This window comes from Urocitellus parryii, chromosome 7 (assembly GCF_045843805.1).
Source record: "Urocitellus parryii isolate mUroPar1 chromosome 7, mUroPar1.hap1, whole genome shotgun sequence".
Lineage (NCBI taxonomy): Eukaryota > Metazoa > Chordata > Mammalia > Rodentia > Sciuridae > Urocitellus > Urocitellus parryii.
Window position 1 is genome coordinate 122,527,409 of NC_135537.1, and position 23,386 is coordinate 122,550,794.

The 23,386-nt window shown below is 34.7% G+C and overlaps 1 protein-coding gene and 1 pseudogene across 2 annotated transcripts; one reads left to right on the plus strand and one right to left on the minus strand.

The window, feature by feature from the left end:
• Positions 1-314: 314 nt before the first annotated feature.
• Znf624 (zinc finger protein 624) lies at positions 315-21,988 on the minus strand. Of its 2 annotated transcripts, none has more exons than XM_026409424.2 (6): positions 21,908-21,988; positions 17,495-17,581; positions 15,515-15,580; positions 9,068-9,194; positions 7,174-7,269; positions 315-3,851 (listed from the first exon to the last, which is right to left on the minus strand). In XM_026409424.2, the coding sequence occupies exons 2-6, from the start codon at positions 17,525-17,527 to the stop codon at positions 1,648-1,650; spliced, it is 2,526 nt and encodes an 841-aa protein (XP_026265209.1). In that variant the 5' UTR covers positions 17,528-17,581; positions 21,908-21,988; the 3' UTR covers positions 315-1,647. The 2 variants fall into 2 exon arrangements, with proteins under 2 accessions (XP_026265209.1, XP_026265208.1); XM_026409423.2 differs by lacking the exon at positions 21,908-21,988 and adding an exon at positions 21,324-21,694.
• A 478-nt stretch (positions 21,989-22,466) lies between these two features.
• On the plus strand, positions 22,467-22,987 carry LOC113197186 (large ribosomal subunit protein eL6 pseudogene; annotated as a pseudogene).
• The last annotated feature ends 399 nt before the right edge of the window (positions 22,988-23,386 follow it).

The window sequence follows — 23,386 nt, forward strand, 5'->3', positions numbered from 1 at the left end:
GAGACATACTTTTCATCTGGACTTTTGATTACAACCTCAAAATGAAACTGAGAGGGTGGGAGGAATGAGGTGCTGACTAAGTTCTTCAGAATGTATTTGACTTCAGAGCCCATCCCCACACCCTCAGATCCTTAAGCCCCCCTCTCCTACAGGTTTCCCCAACAACTAAAGTAGTTCCTGGCACATATTTAAGGGTCCAATTAATCAATTTCACAAGAAAAAAAAGGTTTTTTCCTTTTTATATAGATATTACATGTTCACTGCAAAGAAAATTATAGAAAATCAAATAAAAAATTGCAAACAAATGACACCTGATAGTCTACCAACTCTAGAGCAATTCTCATTAACTTTTTGGAAACCATATCTTCATTCACTTTCTGATGGTCACATAAATATGTCATGTTACACAGATAGTTTTATATCATACATGCTACATTTACATTTTCTATTTTTTTCTCCATGTCCCTATTCCCGCTTCTCCTTTTCTCCCTCCTTTCAAGGTTACCAATATTGACAATCTGGTTTTTATTCTTTATGCACATATAAACACACACATCATTATACAATACATGTAGACATTACTTCAATGTAAATGAAGTCTTCTATATATACATCTGTTGCAAAGCAATTATTTAAACTAAACATTGTGAAAAAATCTTGAAGTCAGTTCATATAACACATTTTAAAAATTATTCTCATACTGTTCCAAAATATATATATGTCACATATATCCAACCATGTCCCTATTAATTGGCAGTATGCTTCTAGTTGGGGATTCTTTTTCACCTTCTAAAACAATACTTCAACAAACATCTTTATTTGTGTTCTTATGCACTGTAGCTGCATTAGTCTCTGAGTCAGAGTCCCAAAAGTGAGAATGCTGAGTCAAAGGGAATTTTCAATAATATATATTGCTATATCACTGGTGGAAATATAACCCCACTAGCTAAGAAAAGGTTAAATTTTGTCAAATCCATGAAGTGGAAGTTTCATCCCAATGTGGCTTAAATATGCATCTCCCTGAGTGCTAGTTAGGATTAAATTTTTCTATAGGTTAATGGCCTTTTGGAATTGCTCTTCTAAGTCTTTCAATCCAGATGTTTAATTCATCTAGATTAAATGTTAAGTTTAAAAAATGTCAAAATCCTGGAAACAAATTTAGAAGATTATGTACAAAGCAGGGATTAAGGATACCCCTTTTAATTAAAAAAGTAAATTGAGAACTTAAAAAGATATATTTTTACTATAAAAATTAAAATGCTGTATCTTTCCTATGTAGAAAAGTATAATTTGTAAATTGAAAAAAACATTTGTACACCCATGGCAAGAAATTAATATCAAATGCATATAAAAGCACCTCTATGTTATAATAAAAGCAGACAAACCCATAAAATAGTCAAGTATATATAAAAAGTATGAAATCTGCATGAAGGTTTTCATTTGTCCACTGTTTTTTCTAGTGTGAATTTCTTTTAACTTCTAAGATTTAATATGACTAAATGCTTTTTCCACATTCATTATATTTAGAGTGTCTCTTCAGAGTATATTTTCCATGAATTTCTATTGAAGATTTTTCTACATTCATAAAATATAGTTTATAAGATTCTTGTTATGGAGCTGACATCTGGATCAACAATTTATTGTTCTCTAAATTAACTGAGTTTCTCTCTGATGAATTCTTTGATGTACAGTAAGGCTTGAACTACTCCTGAAGGCTTTTCCACATTCATTACATTTATAGGGTTTTTCTCCAGTATGCATTCTCAGATGTACAGTGAAATCTGAGTTAGTTCTGAAGGCTTTTCCACATTCTTCACATTTATAAGGCCTTTCTCCAGTATGAATTCTCTGATGTAGAGTTAGCTGTGATAGAGTAATACAACCTTTACCACATTCCTTACAAGTATAGGGCTTTTCACCAGTATGTGTTCTCCAGTGCACTGTGAGGTATGAACCTCTCCTGAAGGCTTTCCCACAGACATCACACTTATAGGGTTTTTCTCCACTATGGATTTTCTGATGCTCTGTGACATGCACCATCTGGCTAAATGCTTTTCCACAACCATTGCATTTGAATGGTTTCTCTCCAGTATGTGTTCGCTGATGAGTGTTAAAGCCTGAGTTACTTGTGAAAACCTTCCCACATTCGTTACATTTATAGGGTTTCTCTCCAGTGTGCCTTCTTTGATGCACAGTAAGCTGTGATGTATTAGTGAAAGCTTTCTCACATTCATTACATTTATATGGTTTTTCTCCGGTATGTGTCCTTTGATGCACAATAAGGTATGATTTTGTCCTGAAGGACTTTCCACAATCATAACATTTATAGGGTTTCACTCCTGTATGAATTTTCTGATGCTCCTTGAGATTTACCATTTTGGTGAATGCTCTGTCACAGTCAGTACATTTATATGGTTTCTCCCCAGTATGGATCCTCTGATGTACAGTTAAGTGTGATTTTATTCTGAAGGATTCCCCACATTCATTACATAGATAAGGTTTCTCTTCAGTATGAATACGCTGATGTATAATTAAAGATGAAGAACGCATGAAGGCCTTTCCACATTCATCACACTTATAAGGTTTCTCTCCTGTATGCATCCGGTGATGTACAGTAAGGCATGAATAATTAATAAATGCTTTTCCACATTCATTACATTTATAGGGTTTCTCTCCTGTATGAATTCTCTGATGTTCTGTGAAATTTGCTATGCGGTTGAATGCTTTCCCACATTCATTACATTCATAGGGTTTTTCCCCTGTATGAGTTCTGATATGTACAATAAGGCTTGAATTACTTCTATAGGCTTTCCCACATTCATTACATCTAAAGGGTTTCTCTCCAGTATGAATTCGCTGATGAACATTAAAAATCGTGGTATTTTTAAAAGATTTCCCACACTCATTGCATTTGTAAGGTTTCTCCTCAGTATGGGTCTTCTGGTGTACACTAAGATATGACTTATTCCTAAAAGCTTTCCCACAATCATTACATTTGTAGGGTTTTTCACCATTATGAGTTTCCTGATGTCTTGCAAGTTTTGATTTGTCACTAAATGCTTTCCCACATTCACTGCATTTATAGGGCTTCTCTCCAGTTTGAATTCTCTGATGCTGATTAAGGCGGGCACACTGGCTAAAGGATTTTCCACAGACATTGCATTGATAAGGTTTCTCCTTGGTATGAATTCTTTGATGTACCATAAGTGAAGATGAAGCAATAAAAGCTTTTCCACATTCATTACATTTATAGGGTTTTTCTCCAGTGTGAATTTTTTTATGTTGACTAAGATATGAAGGCTGGCTGAACGCTTTCCCACATTCATTACATTCATAAGGTTTTTCTTTAGTGTGAATTCTCTGATGCTGAATGAGTAATGATCTATAACGAAAGGCCTTTTCACATGTACTACATTTATATGGTTTTTCTTTATTACTGGATTTTTCCCCTAAACTAAATTCTGAAGTCTGGTTTATAGTTTTTTTGCCTTTCATATCCTTGCAAATTATCTTTCCCAAATGAGTATCTGTAATCAAATCTAAATTCTCTGTGAAGTTTTCCTCATGTATTTTGCATTTGCCATGGGGCTCTTCTGTGATAATTCCTGGTTCTAGAAAAAGAACAGACCCAAATCTAAAGCCTCTTTGATCAGTGGAAATTTTCTTGTGAGTTACTCTTCTTTGACTCAGATGACTCTTCTCACTATTTTGCAATTTCAATATTTTGTCATTCCATTTCCATAATCCTCCCTTTGTGGAATCCCACAGACCATTCTCTGTGAGTTTCTCTACAACAGTTTCCTGTAATAAATCTTCTTCAAAAATATCCTCTGTAAGTATAGCATTTTTGTCTGCAGGTTTGATTTCCATGTCCAGGGGAAAAAAGAGAAGAAACAAGTAACTTCCTATTCCTTAAGTTTATGGAAAATTCACCAAACATGATAATAAAAGTGAAAGGGGCTTATAATTAATATATGGTTTTAACTGCTTTCCAATTGACCTTATTTTCTAGGAATATGAAGGTATGGTTAAGGGAGGATAGTTGTACAAAGAATCAAAGACTCACAAATTCAATGACATTTTTTTCTATTAAAAAATCACTCAAAACCCTCCTTAGATTCTAAGTCTCTCAAATACTTCTCCCTTTCTGCCTTCCCTTTAGAGCCAATTTCTTTAAAGAGCATTCTCTTTCCTTGCTTCTCATTTGCTCCAAAAATCACACATCTCTCCCCAACCACCCATTTGATTTGTTCTCATTATTGTTTTTGTTATGAGGGTTTTCTCGCAAATTTCCCTGGCAAAGTGTTTTAAGTCTTAGTACATACTTTTTAATAGAACTTAATGGAAGAAGATACTAATTTACTAAAAGTTGAAAAAAAAATTAGTCAAAATTAGTATTTATAGTTACTGATGTTTCAAACAGTGAAAATTATTATTTAACCAAGGATAACATTCACAAATTTATTATGGGTTCTAAGAACATTTCTAATGGTTTGTCAAAAATTCATTTTAATAATTCTTTAGGAAGTAGTCTTACAACTTGTTTTTACCGATTCAAATCATAAGAGAGGATATCCTCTGACCATAGTAGAATTAAAGATAACAAAGATTATCTTTAGAAAATCCTCAGCATAAATTTAAAAAAAACAATTAAAATAACCCAAGGGTCAAAGATATCATAACAGAAATCACCAAATACTTTGAACTCAATAATATGAAGATGTTATATATAAAAATGTGTCACATAGTCCTTATAAACCTAAATACATCATTAGGAAAAAATGGCTAGAATCAATGACGTAAGTATCCCATTCAAGAATTAGCAAAAATCCATAAATTAAACCTTAAGGAGGTAAAAATAATGAAATAACAAAGAACAGAAAGTAATGAAACAGAGATCAAACACAGAAGAAGGAAAAAAATAATGGTTTTTTAAAGCCACATAAGACTAATAAACCCTGGAAAGACTGATAAAGATTAAAGATAGAAGAACACCCAAAAATTATTATCAGGAATGAAAAGGGGGATGTTACTTCAGATCTATATAGATGTTTAAAAGATAATCAGAGGACGGAGATTAACACCAAGAAATTAAAACTTTAGATTAAGTGGACCAATTTCTAGATAAACATAATTTTCTAAACTGAAACAAAAGAAATAGGGAATAGGAATAGTTCTGGTAAGTATTAAAGATTAATAGAAGTTGTAATTAAATACCTTTCTCAGGCTCAGATGAATTCTGTGAATTCTATATTCCATAAAAAATAAAAACTCTCAACTCTTGCTTTCTTTACTATAAGCTCTTAACCTTGCCTCATATTATAGAGAATATGGAAGCCCTAATAACAGAATGCTTTAACCTTCCCACCACCAGTTGACCAACATCTGTGCCCATCTTCTCCATCTTTCTCAGTGTTACAAGACAGGAGTTGATCTCCTTGACAATCCCTCCTTTTTAGTCTAGACTTTATCCACTTAAACCTTCTCAAACTCTTCAGTCCTTCAGTGATTGAGGCATTTCTATGAACACTGAACCATTTTTGTGGAAACTTCCATCCCAAAAAATACAACAAAAATGCTGTTCTTCATTCTATATTTTCCTCTAACTGTTGCATCATTGTTCTCTTCCTCTTCATAAGGAAAAAAATAATCTCCTTTAGATACTCATCTATCTCCACTTTTACTGACTCATTTAAATATAAATAGTATTATTTAATACAGAATATATGTAGTATATATGTGTTATAATAAAATGAATACTCAAACTAATTTCCATTTAATTTTTTCCATGTCCACTGCCATCACTGTAATAAAGGCACTACTGTCTTCTCTTGTCTAGACTGTTGTTACAACCTCTTAACTTTCTAGCAGCTTTATGACCTTAAGTAAAATCTTCATTAACAGCATTAGTTTCTTAAAAATTCTTAATTAAAATCTTTTCAAGGCACTGGAATTGTGGATCAGCGGAACAGTGCTCACCTAGCATGCCTCAGGCACTGGGTTCAATCTTCAGCACCAATTAAAAATAAAATAAAGGTTATTGTGTCCACCAACATCTAAAAAGCAAATATTTTAAAAACTCTTTTCATATTTTTGCACTCAGCTCCCTTAGGTTAACATCCAAACTCCTTACCATTATCTGCCACGCCCTGCAGACTGTCTCCTGACCCTACCTATAATCTCATTTTGTAGCAGTCCCCCTTCACTTATGCTACAGTCTCAGAGACTTCCTTTTGATTTCCAGAACATATTATGTTCTTTTCCATATCAGGTCCTCTGCACTGCTGATTTTTTTTCCTGGAATGATTCTCTTCTCTTCCCCTGGCTAGCTTCTTCTTATCCTTCAGGTCTCATGTTAAATGCCACATCCTCAGAGGCCTCCCCTGACCACCCTATCCAAAGCAGGCATCCTCATCCCTGTCCGGGTTACTATCCCATATTTCCTCATTTATCTTGTAGCTAACAGGTACTCCAACCACTAATTAACTTGTTTTTATTTGTTGAAATTCAATTGTCATAAGGGTAGGGACCTATTACATCTTATTCACTGCTATTGTCCTAGTATTTAACCTAGTTCACAGCATATAGATGTATCATAAACACTGATTAAATAAATGAATTCTATATTTTGATTCTCAACTGGTTCCTTGTTCATATTCTCAAGGAGTTAAGAACCTGGAAAAAAGGAAGATAGTCTTTGAATAGGTTCAGTAGCCTTGCAGTTGAACAATGTTAAATTACAAGTAAATAGGTTTATTTTAAAAGAAATCAGTGGTGACCCTTAAGGAAGCATTTTTAGGAAAAAAATGAAAAAATAAATGTCATATTATGATAAAACAAATCAGAAAAACAAAAAGTTAACTGGAAAGGATAGAACTTAAAGGGTTATGTTGTGAATGTTTGAATAAAAAAGAATAAAGGAATATTTGTGAAAAGTATGTCCCCAAGAAAGCAAAGTAGGGTGGTACAATGAACCAAAGGAGAGGACAGAGAGGGGGGAGAGAAAATAGTGGGCAACAGAGATGGGCAGCGAGAGGAATGGGACATTGGATCTTTTCCTTTAAGGCAGCTTTGAAGAAATATCACCCAAAATATTTCCTGTGTTCTGTGGAATTTCTCCCTATGATCTGTTATTTGAAATAAATCCCAGTTTCTTGGTTCTGATTAACTTACCTGGATAGGGAGTTCTTGAAATTTCTCTCACCACTGCCCATGGTCCTTTCCCATTCTCCAAATGAGTTATCATGTCTGGTTTGGAAACTGCAAGCCCTGTTCAGAGAAAAATGAATAGGATTTAATTGAAGCTACAATCAAGAATTATTACCAATTTTTGTCTCAATCTCTGTAAGGACCACTACAAGAAGTTTTAGAACTGTACTAATATTGCTGATTAGTCATTTGTGGCTATTTAAATTTGAACTGAAATTAAAATAAATGAAAAAATAAAATTCAGCTCTTTAGATGGACCAGCCAAATTTCAGTGTTCAAAAACCATAAGTACATAAGAAATAAAACCAACAATCAATAAGTAGGATTGCCATTAAACTAAAAAGCTTCTTCTGCATGGCTAAGGAAACAATTAAGAATGTGAAAGGAGCTTACAGAATGGGAGAAAATCTTGGCAAATTACCTCTGATAGGGATTAATATCCAGAATATACAAAGAACTCAAAAATCTTAAAATCAAAAAACCAAATAGCCCAACCAACAAATTGGCAAAAGAATTAAACACAAACATCTCAACAGAAGTAACACAAAAGGCCAATAAATACATGAAAAAATGTTCAGCATCTCCCGCAATCAGGGAAATGCAAATCAAAACTACTCTAAGATTTTATCTTACTCCAGTCATAATGGCAATGATCAAGAATAAAAACAACAATAAATGCTGGTAAGGTTGTGGGAAAAAAGGAACATTTGTACATTGTTGGTTGGATTTCAAACTAGTACAACTACCCTAGAAAGCAGTTTGGAGATTCCTCAAAACTAGGGATGGAACCACCATATGATCCAGCTATCCCACTTCTGGATATTTTTCCAAAAGATCTAAAATCAGTATGCTATGGCAGCTCAGCCACATTAATGTTTATAGTAGCACAATTCACATTCACAGTAGCTAAATTATGAAATCAACCCAGATGTCCAGCAACTGATGAATGGATTAATAAACTGTGATAAACACACATACACACAACACACACACACACTGAAGTTCTACTCAACCATTTAAAGGAATGAAATTATGGCATTTGTTGGTAAATAAATGGAAATGGAGAATATCATGCTAAGTGAAATTAGCCAAACTCATATACGGAAGCTAGAGTAAAATAAAGAAAAGAGGAGGGAAGGATAAGATTACAAAAGGAACCAATCAAATACAAATTAATAGATAAGTGAAAGGAAATTTAGTAGATTAGAGGAAGGAAAAAGGGAGGAGGAGGGGAAGCAGGAAAGGAGGAGGAAAATGTGGGGATCATGAACTGAAATCAATTTCCATGCATGTATGAGTTTGTTGGAATGAACTCAACTACTATGTATAATCACAAAGCTCTAATTAAAACAAAAACATAAGTGGCTAATATCTGCCATAGTGGATAGCACAGTTATAGAATAAACCTCTCATAGTAGAAATGTTCTGTCATATAGTTTATTCTAGAGAATACAACCACCTCAAGGAGAGCTCAACACTATGATCTAGGTTCGTGGGATAACAGATCATGAGAATAACCTAAATTTAGAAAGAAAATGAATGTATTTGTTCCTTCCTTTATAGAGGCAATGATAACAATTCCAATTTATGGCAATGATCAGGAAAAACTTTGATCCTATATCTGTAGGACTGTCAACAATCTCCAAGATTCAAAAGAAATAAATATTTCTTTATCTACAATGAGCATACCATTTAGTTAAAAGTGAGGAACAGCATGAATTACAACAATGTGCCCCTGAGATGAAAAGATTTTTGACACCTAAACTCTAAGCCACATTCAGTAAAAACTTTAGAGTCTCAATATTTCTGGAAAACCTGGTCAAATAGGCAAAGCCATCAACATAGAAGTTAGCCTTACCCAGCGAAACCAGATTTCTATAATTCTCTAGCATCACATCTTTGTGCAGATTCCTCTGTGTAGGGTCCATCAACCTCCATTCCTCCAATGTGAAGTCTATTGCCACATCCTTAAAAGTCACTGATTCCTAAAATAAATACAAAGCAATTACCCAGGGATCACAGAATTAGACTTGTTAAGCAGACAGTAAGTATGAAACTGGGGAAGAACTCTTACAATCAGAATCACCAAATGATTATATAGGTCAACCTGTTCAACCTTTCCAGAATACATGACAAGAACCTAAAACCAGAAGAGAAAGCCTATTCCAGCTTTGGTGTCTTACCTGATAGCAACTCTAACTAAATATTGATCCTACCTTAATACCTGGAGTTGAACAGTATGGTTTCCTTCTTCCCTAGAAAACCTTTAAAATATTTAGTAATTCTGGTAGTTTGCATCCAAATCATCTCTTCTCCCTCCAAACCTATTTTATGTCAACTTTCTTCCAATTCCAATCCATAGAATATTACTTAATAAAAGGTATATTTTATAATTCAGATAATTGCATATAAAATGGGGTGAGTATTAGTAAGGAGGAAACAGCAAAGTAGACTGAAAAAGAAGATAGGCCTTTGGACTGACATTTAAAATATACAAAGAACTCTTTTAAAACTCAACAATAAGAAAATGAACAACTCTATCAAAAAAATGGACAGAATACCTGAATAGCCACTTAACCAAAGAAGATAAATGGATCGCAAGTACATATATGAAAAGATGCTCCACATCATATGTCATTACAGAACTGCAAATTAAAACTATATTGAAATACCACTATGAATGTATTAGATGCCAGAACCCAGACCCCTGACAACACCAAATGCTGACACTCTCACTCATTGCTGGCAGAACTGCAAAATGGCATTGCAACACAGTTTAAAAGTCTCTTACAAAATTAAGTATATTCTTCCCACACAATCCAGCAGTCCCAGTTCTTAGTATATACCCAAATGAACTGAAAACTTAATATCCAAGCAAAAATCTCCACATGGACATTTATAGCAACTTTATTCATCATTACCAAAATCTGGAAGCCACCAAGATGTTCTTCAGTATGTGAATGGATAAATAAATTGGTACATTTGGACAATGGAATATTATTCAATACTAAAAAAATGAGCTATCAAATCAAGGAATAGAAGCAACTTTAAATGCTTATTATTAAGTGAAAGAGGCTACTCTGAAAGGCTAAATAATGTACAATTAAAACTATATGACATTCTTGAAAAGGCAAAACTATGGAGATGATAAAAAGGTAAGTGATTGCCAGAGCTTCAGGAGGGAGTCAGATGAATATGTACAGCACAAAGGACTATTCTCTATGATACTCTAACTGTAGGTACATTATATTACATGTGTGTCAAAATACATAGAATGTATGATACCAGGGTGAACCCCAAAGAAATTTGGGTGATAATGATGTGTCAATGTAGGTTAATCAATTTTTAACAAAGGTACAACTCTGGTGCAGGATATTGATAGTGGAAGAGACAAGGGAGCAAGGACAGCAGAATACAACATGCACTAGTATGGCAGTATGTAAAAACGTGGATGTGTAACCAATGTGATTCTGCAATCTATATACGGGGTAAAAATAGGAGTTCATAATCCACTTGAATCAAATGTATGAAATATGATATGTCAAGAGCTTTGTAATGTTTTGAACAACTAATAATTAAAAAAAAGAGACAAGGGGAGCTATGTGGAGGGAGACAGGGATATACAGGAATTCTATATACCTTCTGCTCAATTTTGCTATAATCCTAACATTACTTTTTAAAAAAAATAAAGTCTATTTTAAAGGGAAAAATAGGCCCTTTTGAATATTTCTTATTTTGTATATTTGAATTTTGATCCATGTAAATGCTTTATATTATTTTAAAACAAAAATTTAAAAGACAGTCCCTAAAAGTTAAAAGTAAAATGCAAACAGTTGGTAGCATACCCATTTATGAGAGAACTACTTTGAGTGACTTTAAAACATAGTAATTTGTCTGCATTTTTCTGTTAAGATATACTCTGAGGAGAAAAAGAACTACAAAACAAAACCAAAAAATAGGTTTTCAGTAAATAATCAGATGGGATGCAATCAGTAAAATCCATACTGTCTGAAATTCTAAATCAATACTGTTCAATAGAAACATAATGTAAGCCATAAATGTGATTCTTAATTTTCTAGTAGCCACGTTCAAAATAAAAAGAAATGGTGAAATGAGTTTTCATAATATATTTACTGTACTCAATAAATACAAAATGCTATAAATTTAACATGCAATCAATATTAAAATTAACAATGTACTTTATATTAATTCATCATTGAAATATGGGTATGCATTTTAAATTTATAGCACATTTCAATTTTGACTAGTCACATTTATAGTGGTCAAGATTCACCTGTGTCTAGTGGCTTCTCTATATGACAATGTAGCTCTAAAGTAAAAATGACTTGATTTGTGATTACAAAGGGGAAAAAGGAGAGGATGAAATCTCTACATTAAAGTAACCCAAGAGACATATTAACCAACTATACTATTTGACTCAACTTGGGGAAACAAATACCAGTTGGATATTTGATGACATAAAGGCTTGATATGATGCCAATGTTAGTTATTATAATGATAATATTTGGGCTGGGGTTGTAGCTCAGTTGTTGAACGCTTGCCTTGAATGCATGAGGCACTAGGTTCAATTCTCAGCACCACATAAAATAAATAAAGATATTGTATCCATCTACAACTAAAAAAAATTTAAATAATGATAATATACTATTTATATCATATTATATTATATAATATTATATCATATTATATTGGTGTAATCATATATTGGTATAATATACATTTATACCAATATAAAAAATGTATATTATACCAATATGCATTTACATCAATGAAACAGAATTGATAGTCTAGAAATAAATCCTTATATTTATGATCAGTTGATTTTCAACAAGGATATTAAGAATTCAATGAGGGAAAGAATGGTCTTTTCAGCATACATTGCTGAGTCAACTGGATATTTATATACAAAAATGAAATTTAATCCTACCCAGACCGTGTATCAATATTAACTGAAAATGGACCACAGAACTAAGTGAAAGAACTAAAAGTAAAAAACTCTTAGAAGGAAAGATGATAAAATCTTCATGACCTTCAATTTGGTAATGAATTCCTATATATATGAAAACCAAAGTACAAAAGAAAATGCTAGGTTAATTAGACTTCATCAAAATTAAACACTTTGTACTTTAAGGGATATGATCAAGAACTTGAAAAGGAAATCCATATAAAGTGAGAGAATGTTTACAAACCTTTTATCTGGTAAGGGATTTGTATCTGAAATATATAAAGAACTCTTACAATTCAAAAATAAAAAGACACTCAAAGAAAAAATGTGTAAAGGGCTTGAACAGATGTTTCTCCAATGGCCAGTAAGTACATGAAAAGATCCTGAAAATCCTTAGTCATTAGGGAAATAAGATACCAATAAGATGTCTATAGTATGTATATAATAAAGAACACATATAATACTCAGCAATAATTAGAGTTTCTTCAGTTTGACAACTAAAATTCAGTTTCTGAAAAAAGGACAAATAAATGAATCCACTTTCACCAACATGAAAATTCCCTCAACATTCTGGAAATCTTACTATGTTTCAAGGCTTCATTCACACTTCCACATTCTATAATCAGTATTTTTTCATCCTTCACACAATACAACCCTCTGGCTTCTCATGATCATTTTTTTAACCTTTTTTTCCCTGGAAAAGGGGGAAAAAAGATTGAAGAATATTTTGGGGTAATTTAGGTTACTGCTAAAATTAAAATTTTATTTTCATTGCAACAAATTCTAATCAGGTAGAAGGACACATATTTACTTCAACTACACTATCCCAAGTCAACTCTATTCTTACCTTAGAAAAATAAAATTGGAAACCAAATTCACAATACCCACAAACTGCTGATTCTTAGTTCAGCCAAAACACTGATGTATACTGTAGAAACCAAAAATCATAAGCCTTATGATGTTCTTTATGCTAAAGATTCTGAGAAAACTGCATTAAGTTAGGTTGACATAAAGATTTCTTCCTGATAAATTTTGAGAAAGTAAAAATCATCTCAGGCTGAGAAAGTAAAATAAAAGTCTGCCTTCCCATTTGTCAAGTTAGAATAAGAGACACAGAGAAAACCAACAGCAAAGTTAAGCAGAAATATTTCTTGCATGGTCACTCTAGATGTAAAGTGTCAAAAGGCCCCTTCTTTGAATAACTACTGCTTTTTACTAAGAAACTTTTATAATGTAGACTGTCAGAAAATTTAGTTTGAAATCATGTCAGAAAAAAATGAAAGTGACTTTGATGCAGTTTTGATTTCCAACCCAGATAAAGAGCTCACACCATGGGATACTGAACAAAACATTTTACATTTATTTTAACTTTGTACTTTCTAAGGCGAGAGAACCTCAGTTCCACTTTTCAGTCTTTACACAAAGCCCACTTTGATTTGCACCTATCAAATCATTGATTTCATTAAAATTTCTGCTGAACTCCACTCTCCCACAAAATGATGTAATAACCCTATATTCTCCTTCATTTGGTATGAAGTATCTCTCATTGCAATGAGCCAATAATACTGAAAAGTTTGGCCTTCAATTGAATAGGACTAATTATATTAATTCTTATGTCACTATAAAATCATAAAGCTCATTTGATTTTAAAGATTCTTATTATCTCCTCTTCATCTTGAAGTTATGCTTCTCTAGTTGTTTGTTGTTAGGGAATTAAATTACTAACCTAAAATATCAACCTATATACAGGCACTATTAAACTATCTATGATTTTACTGGTTTTACTATTAAACTATCTATGATTTTACTGGTTTCTATCTTACGCACCTCAACCTTATATGAGAGTCAGAAAATATCATGACTCTTTCCTTTTGGTCTGATTATAATAATCGTGTGAATATAACTCCCTCATCAGTCTTAAACAGTTTATTAGATGTTTGAAAAAAAAACATGTACCTATCAGATAAAAAAATGTTTAGCACTGAAATTTCTCCTTTTGAAGAACTTTACTAGGAAAAAAGTATTTTAAAAATATCAAAAATAGCAATTCTATAAACAAAACAAAATAAATGCCAATAAAAACCAGTAAAACAAAAATAAGTTGATGACTTGTTGATGTCATCACAATATTGGTTCCATTTAAAATTAAACAAAGCAAGGTTCAGTACTTACAAAAAGAATTCAGAATTAATCAGACAAAACTGATCTACCAGAGTCCCCTCTATCAGAAGAAGAAAAATAAAACATACAAATTGTTCACCATATCAAAAAGGATGGTGTTTTCCTAAGGTTCAAGATCCAAAGTCTAAAACTATGAATATCTTACCTGCAATTTTTGAAGTATAAACTGTTATATGATAAAGGACAAGTTTAAGATCCATTGGCTCAGTGCTATATTTCAGAAATACAACAAGATTGAGTCTCAGTATGTATCTTATCATAGAAATAAAAAGAAAAACTGAAACATTTTTGGGGTAAAACCAACTTTCAAAGTAAAACTTTCAAAAGCAAGAACATAAGTATCCTAAAAGAATAGTGAACACATATCAAAGATGTAGTTAAATTGTTGACAAAACTAGTTTAAAAGAAACAGACATATGTACACAGTGAAAAAGAGAGTGATAGATAAAGATTATAAAATTAGACAAAAACATAGATAATGTCCTACGGGGCAATAAAACTATAACTTTGGTGATTACATTTTCTCCTAGGTAGAAATAATTTGGAATGTTTCAATATTCTACAAGATTACATACAACTTTGAGGGTTTGAATATTAATAGTAAATAGTAAGTCAAGTAAAGCAACCTTTTCCTGCTGCCTCAGGTGACCCTTAAGCTTGTTAGACAATGGTCTCATAGGACACTAAAAGGCCATACTTTGCCTTATTTCTAAGTGTTGGATAATTTTTTAATAATAAATCTTATTTTGACTTTTTCTGGAAAAATCAGGTCATTAATATACTCACAAATTAGTAAGTAATTTAACAAATTACTTACTAATATGAAAAAATATAAACCAATTTATACTCATTTTAAGACTACTGCCACTGATGTTAATATATTTTTCATTACATTGGGTCTTACTAGAAAAGAAAAAAAATCAGACTATTTAATGGCAGAATAACTTATCATGAGCAATTATGATGTGACCATCTGTCAAATTTAAAACTGCTACTACTTCAAAGAAAGGAAATTTATCACATTGATGCTACCACCCCTAGGGTTAAAACACCTATCAAATATTTACTATGAACTTATAAAGAGCTGGGATTGGCAAGAATTACGGGGAGTAAAATGTACTTTCTCTTTATACCCCTTACAAATGATGCTGCCATTACCTTCACCAGCTCTGCTTCTTCCGTCAGAAGGTGAAGATCTCCATCTGGCTGGGTAACTTCAGAACTCTGAAGGAACACAGGAAAGATCACTCAGCGAAAGGCTGCCTATGACCTAGAACAGAGCCTCAGCAGGTACCCCCAGTCCACTGTGGATGTGGTGTGTATGGAACAATCTCTTACTGTTTTAAATAGGGCTGAAACTAAGGTCCTGTATTAATATCCAATCATTATCCTCCTTCATCTTCTTTGAGGCAATGACAAACATGCAAACCAGAAAGATAAAACTCCATGTTTTTTTTAAAAGTAGGGGACTGAAAAAGAACCCATCAAAAACAAAAACAAACTTAAAATAAAGGCCTTCACCTACCTATTGCATACCTCTCTTTTTTCATATGAGGATGAGATCAATTTTTCAGAATGTATCTATCTTGCTCAAGAAAATATCCAAAACCTATCAACACCATCTGTTTTCTACAACTGAAATATCAGTACAGTGTCTAAGGGGGCACATCTCAGGAATACTCAGGAAATTTTCCAGGGAACTCTCATAATATTGTCTTCTTCCAAACTTTAGAAACTGTATTCCAACAAGGAAGTGATTTATATAAATAAAATTAAAGTTTACTGTATCTTCTAGTAGTACCTATTTAAATTTATCATTTTAGAGTTTTGTGTCATTTTTAAAAATTATGGGTAATAAAAATATCTGCTTAAGTTTTATTGGGAAAAAAGCTATCATAGTTACCCTCTCTCAAGTGCTTATAAAAAAATCCATAAACATTCAGCTTTTAAAAGCTGTGATGATGTGAATTTCAACGCTGGTAATATGGATGGGTATGATCAGGCCATAATCTATTACTACACAAATACAATTGGACCTACTGATCAAGTGAAACATTTTGTTTTAATTTATATTTCCAAAGGCATCTTTTAAGTATTGTTTACATGTTATATAGTCTGGCTAGAAAGAATAAACAACCATTACTATAATAAATTATATTTGTTGTACTACCTTTCTTCTGAATCTCTTACTTCAGAAAGTCATTGCTCAACTAGTTTTTATCATATTAATACCCAACCTAAACACACTTAAGAACATACACACACACACACACACACACACACACACACACACTTAAATATCTTCAGGGACACATTTAAAAACTCAGCTTAAATATCTCATTTCTGGCCCTATCTTTTTCAACTTTTCAACTTGAATCACTATTTCACCCACTGTTCTTTGCATCAGAGTCTTGCCCTTAAATACCCTTCTCACCTGAATCCTCATGAATACTTTACAACTATTTAATACAAATACTTGTAATTCGGTACAAGCTTAAATCTAATTATCCTCATAAGTTTCCACGGCCAATTTAGATAACACTAATACTTCATTTCTTTACTTGTATAGCACTCGTCTTTTATCATATTGCTACACAACAATCATTCACCCAAATTACATAACCACTTTTTTTAAATGCTATACTGAGACTGTGAACTCTTTACAGCCAACCACTGTGTCTTACATACTTTTTTTCTGGTTGACTACTTCTTTATGGGTAGAAAATGGGAGATCACTGAGAGTGGACACATGATTCAAGTGTGTGTGTCCACATATTTTGTTTCCCCAAATTTCCCCAATTGAAAAATATTCCATTATACTACTCCATAAATACCTGAAATTTTCTGGGAACAGTTCAAATTTAACCTCAAAAGTGAACTGCCAAGACTAGTTATCATATCTAAATGTAGCCCAAATATTTTTGGAAAGGCCCAATGTCCTTAAATTTGGTTCAATAAGTATAATGAATCCTTTTAAAGATTATAACTTTTGCTAAGATTGACCCAATTTTAATGGGTCATACAGTTTGGTTCTCTTTCTATAAAGAGGGTGAGTAAGTAAGAAAAGTATGTGATTTAGAAAACTTAGACAAGCTCTGAAAACAAAAGAGCAATCAGAAATGGAGGAGAATGACTTACCAAAGGTCCAACTGCAAAAAACACAGCAGCCATAATCTCTGCTTCTCAGTCCCCCTCTCTTGAAAGAGGAGAGTCCCACAAAGACATCTGAGGAAGAGAAATAAGCTATGAAAACCAAGTCTGCCTTGGGTATTTCAGATTCACTGACTTGGAATTCTAACATAGTGAGCATGATAATCTTAAGGGCATAGGAGAGCAACCCCCACAATCCACAAAGGACAAAGATCTTGAGATCTTAATACTATTGAGTGCAGTCATAGCTAGCAGATCAAATATTGTACAAGGAACTTTAAATCTTCACATCAAACCCATAGTGTGTGTGTGTGTGTGTGTGTGTGTGTGTGTGTGTATATTTTTTTTTCATAGATGAGGAAACTGAGGCCTAGAAAATACAAACTACATTTAATTTAATTCCCAAATCCACATTTTTCTACTAAATCAACTTGCACTGTAAAGTCACAAAAAAAAGTGCAATCATTCTTTGCCACAATCACCTACTCATTTTAACAATGAAATATTTTAAGAATCTCTTTTTCTGACCTTTTCTGGAAGAGTCAATTTCCTAAAATTTGCAGAGACCTCAGAGTCATGTAAAAAGTAGTATAACTTCAAAATTTAAATATTAAAAACTTTGACTTGCCCCCTCTCCATCTCATACTCAAATAAATTTTATCTGCCCTTTCTATATCAGGCAAACTCAAATGAAAAGGAAACAGGAATAATGATAATGGAAGAGAAAGTGTAATTCAATATACAAAGCCTTAAGCAATAGTACTTTTATACTGGGAAAAAATTTTGCCTAGTAAAGATTTTACACTGTGGAGAAGTAACGGGGCAGAGGCTTTATTTAGGTGTGCCTGGCACTGATTCTGCTTTCCCACTTTTAGAAGAAACTCAATAGAATACATTCTCTAACTATGGTACAGTAGAATTACAAATGTAAACGAAAGTCTGAAGTGGAAAAAACTTGTCACTTGAAAATTAAAAGTAGCACCTTAGTAGAAACAAAGAAAAAATGTCATTGCTGGTGAGTTAGCAAAATGAGGGTATTAAAGATGAAATATGCCAGATATCTGCCAAAGTTATAAAGAAATTCAATTCATGGCCCTAAATATTTCCAATAACATTTTTAAAAAAGAATGAACAGAGTAAGCATCCAACTAAAGAAGAACAATAACAAATAAGCAATAAATAAAGAGGAAGAAATATTAAAAGAAGAAACTAATGAATAAGAAAACAAACATCTGAAAAAGCCAGTAGCTAATTCTCCAAGTAATAAAATATATGTCACTGGTTGGTCAAAGGAAGTAAGAAAACAAAGTCAATAAACCAAAAATAGAAACGGGAAAGTAGTTATAGCAAGCACTTTAAATTGTTTACCAGTAAAAATAAAATTTTCCAAAGAAAATTTTCCAAATTTATTTTCAAAAATTTCTTAAAACAGAAAGGGCAAGAACCCTAAGTAGCCAATACAGAAAATGCAGCAAAGATGGCTAGTTGCGTGGCAACATCCAGTCCACCTTTCGATCTGGCAAAAACTTGAACTCTTAGGTAGCAACGAGCAACCCAGCTAAAGACATTTCCCAGCCTCCCTTGAGCCAGGTGTGGATGTCAATAAATTATGGCAAAAGGGATCTGAATAAAAGATGCATTCAACTTTCAGGTCACATTTTTAAAAGGGAGCTACTTGCCTTCCACTTCTTACTTTCCCTTATCCACTGGTGACACTAAAAGAATGAACCAGCTTCTATCACAGAAAGGACAATGCCCCCTGGACAATCTGGAGCAAAAAGGAACCTGGGTTACTAGATGATCTAAAAATCAGAGTTGCCTACTCCCACCTACTTCATCACTACTTGCCAACTATCAATTCAGATTATTGTAATGAGAAATAAGCTATCTTTCTTGTTGGAACCACTACTATATGGACTCTGTTAAAGCTGCTGAATTAATTTCTAACATAGTGAAATACATTTAAAAAGTCTAAACTTATCAGGGAAATATCAAGGAGCAGAGTTTAGTTAAACAGAAAATATTTGAACATCTTAGGAATGTACAGTAGTCTGCTTCATGATATTGGGTTTCACAAGGCACAATAAAATTTTTGATATGAAGAAAAAATTAAGAAGTTGATAGAAGAAAAACACTGCAGTGTGGAGATAAGCCCAGGGTTAAAAAAAAAAAAAAAAGTCATCTGGGGGATTCCCACAGAGTCTCAAGGTTACCAACAAAATGGTATTCCCTTATACCAATATTCTCTAGATTTAAGGTTTTTGATCCCTTTGGAAAGTTAATGAATATTATCAATCTTCTCCCAGAAGACTCCCACATAGAATAAGGAGGGTGATAAATCTTATGATGCTTATTAAGAAGGAAATATTGCCTGGCATAGTGGCACATGCCTGTAATCCCAGCAACTCGGGAGGCTGAGTCAGGAGGATCTTGAGTTCAAAGCCAGACTTCACAAAAGTGAGGCACTTAGCAACTCACTGAGACCCTGTCTCTAAATAAAATACAAAATAGAGTTGGGGATGTGGCTTAGTGGTTGAGTACCCCACCCCCAAATAAAAGGAAATTCCTTGGTTCCATCCAAGATACAAATAAGGATCTCTACCTCATGTGACAGGCACAAAAATCTACACTTTTAACAAGTACCTCAGGTTCTTACCTTAAGAAATATTATCTTGAGGCCAATTTCTGAACCTCAAATTAAAAACTCTTTACACACTTCAAAATCCAAGTGAAATGTGTTTTACCAAGAGGCAAGGTCAATATGTTTTACTCTAGAGCACAGGCAAGGTGTGGTGTTGCAGGAGTTACCTGGGCTGAGTTTCTGCATCAATCAAGGTGTTTCTTATTATACTACATAACACCGGTACAACCTAACTTCTGAAGAAGAGGTTACAGACCCATTTGAGAATCTGACCTTGTCTCAGAATAATGCACATGCATATATGATGTTGCATGGTATTTCAGGGTACATGAAGATTGACTGTTCCCCACAAGCCTATTCACTGACCTCCAAGTGAAGAGGCTCAGTTTTACAAGGCTGCAAAGAAAAAAGTGAGCTAAGACAAATAATCAACATAAATTATTTTTTCTCTAAACACTAAAGCAGACCTACAAAGACTAGGTAGTGGTTTTATCAAGAATAACCTGAGCCATTATTTATTGTTTAAATTGGTAAAGATTTATCAACTCCTCTGCCATATGTCACATAGATTATGCTAGTAAAGTATATTTATCCAAACTGTAAAATAGACATCTTTTGTAATCAGAATAAATGATGATATTTATGACTGAATATATTCAGCTTTATCTTAATCATGCAAACATATGCATAACAAAAAAACATAATAAACAAAACAGAGAGACCCAAGACCTCTGATATGTGGGGCCTCAATATTTACCTATTTTTCTATACTTTCCAAGTAGACAATATAACCTATCTATATTTAAGTGGGATTTAAGTATGGAATAAAATCCCAAGGTAGCTGTCCATACCTCAGGTTTTAACCTTGATTTGGCTAACTTAGCAATGTGACATAAGCAAGTCAATGAGCACAATGAATTAGTTATTTGAAGATAACCACGTTACATGTTTGTACTTTTGACATCATGCAGAAGCTGTCTAGACCTATTATTTCCCCAGAATCATCATTTCCTTCACATTTTCTTTTTCCTGGTTGTTTTGATTGCACCCAAGCGCTGTCTTTCTGAGCACTGCAGAATTATCAAGAGACTTTAGGAGAAACTTCCCTTGCTGTGATTCTTAAGCCAGTGTAGGTACTTTTTCAAAATAATAATAATAAAGTTTCCACATTCTTACTGAGAACTTCAGCGTCCCCGACTATTCCAGCATTTCCCAAAAACATACGCCCGCAAAGAAAAGCTGCCACGGTTAACTGGCGAGCACAGCACAGGTCACCAATGTGAAACCCTGCTCCACCTCGGCCAGTTCGGAAGCCAGGGCGGAAGTCCTCTGACCCGTCTCGCCCTCTTAATTGCCCTTCTCGGCCATTCCGGGGTCCCGCTCCTCACAGAAGCAAAGATACGGGCCTGGGAAGACCGTTGGGCGCGGGCAGGGGCCGGTCATCCTCGTGGAACCGCAGCGCGAGCCCTGCGCCGGGGATCATAACCCCTTGTGGCGAGGCCCTGCCAAGTCCGCGGGGAACGTTCCCCGAGTCTGACCCGCGAAGAGACCATAGGTCGTGCGGACAGCCCTACGATAGGGCCGGGTGAGACCGGGCCCACCCCCGGGCAGGAGGCCCAGCCCCAAACGTCTCTCCGCGGGGTGGGAGGGCCCCAGTCTGGGGCTGGGGAGGAAGCGGCCACGCCCCGGACGCTGCGGGGACCCAAGCGCCAGGGGAGGGGCGGCGTCAGTCGGGGCCTGACGCCCCGGGCAGTGAGTACCTGGCGGCCGCAATGAGCACAACTGAGGGCTCTCGCAGAGCAGGGTGGGAACGCGTCCAGCAATGGCGCCCGCTCGACTGGGTCGGCCTCCAGGCAGGCCAGTGCGCCTGCGCAGCCGGGACGCTGGAACTACAGTGCCCAGAATCCTCAGCGCCGGAGCAGTGCCCAGTACCCTCTCGGTCCCTTCTTCTGCGTTTATGAAGGATTTATTTACTGATGCTTTGGGTGACCTAAAAAAAAAAAAAAAAAAAAAAAACTCCATCAGGTTGAGAACACATATGTTGAGGGGCCATGAGTGTAATAAGCGCTAGTACTAGACATTACTAACTCAGACTGATGACAGGACCCTGGCCATAGAACAAGGCATCCTATAAACTTAGTTCAAAACCTCAGGCGCCTGTAGAGTTGATAGATTTGTGTCCAAGCTTTTGCTCTTTTTCCATTCAAGTTCTTGACCAGGAAAAAAAAAAAAAGTCGATAATGCCCTCATTATAATTTTGGGTCTTTGAGGACATGTACAAGAGGGAATACTCAGCTGCTAAATCCAAGGTTGAGAAGAAGGAGAAGTTTCTTGCTACTGTTGCAAAACCTGTCGGTGGTGACAAGAATGGAGGTACCAGGGTGGTTAAGCTTCGCAAAATGCCTAGATACTACCCGACTGAAGATGTGCTGCGAAAGCTGTTTAGCCACGGCAAGAAACCTTTCAGTCAGCACGTGAGAAAGCTGCGAGCCAGCATCACTCCTGGGACCATCCTGATCATCCTCACTGGACGCCACAGAGAGTGGTTTTTTCTGAAGCAGCTGAGCAGTGGCTTGCTACTTGTGACAGGACCTCTTTTCCTCAATCGAGTTCCTCTGCGTGGAACACACCAGATATTTGTTACCACTCCCTCCGCAAAGATTGATATCAGCAATGTGAAAATCCCAAAACACCTCACTGATGCTTATTTCAAGAAGCAGCAGTTGAGGAAGTCCAGACATCAGGAAGGTGAAATCTTCAACACAGAGAAAGAGAAATACGAGATCATAGAGCAGTGCAAGTTTGATCAGAAAGCTGTGGCTTCACAAATTTTACCCTAAATCAAAGCTATCCCTCAGCCCCAGGGCTCCGTTTTATCCTCACAAACTGGTGTTCTAATTTCTTACCAAGAACCTAACTAAATAACTGATACATTAAAAAAAACAACAACAACAACAACAATCATTTGGGGTCTTTGAATCATAGTTTCCTTTTTCAGTTCATCTAAATAATAATTATAGTAATAATAAGTCATGATTTCCCTGGCCCCAATTCCATGACTTCAATGTCCAAAACCATATTCTCCATGGATGGTCAAACAGAACCCTTAAGGACACCACAGCTGCTTCCTCAATAATGGGACTATTTCCTCTCTAACCCATTCCTACTCCTGTGTGTGTTGGATTCCATAAGACCTCTTTCTTCTGCTTTGTGTACAATGCCTAAGCATGGTCAGCCCT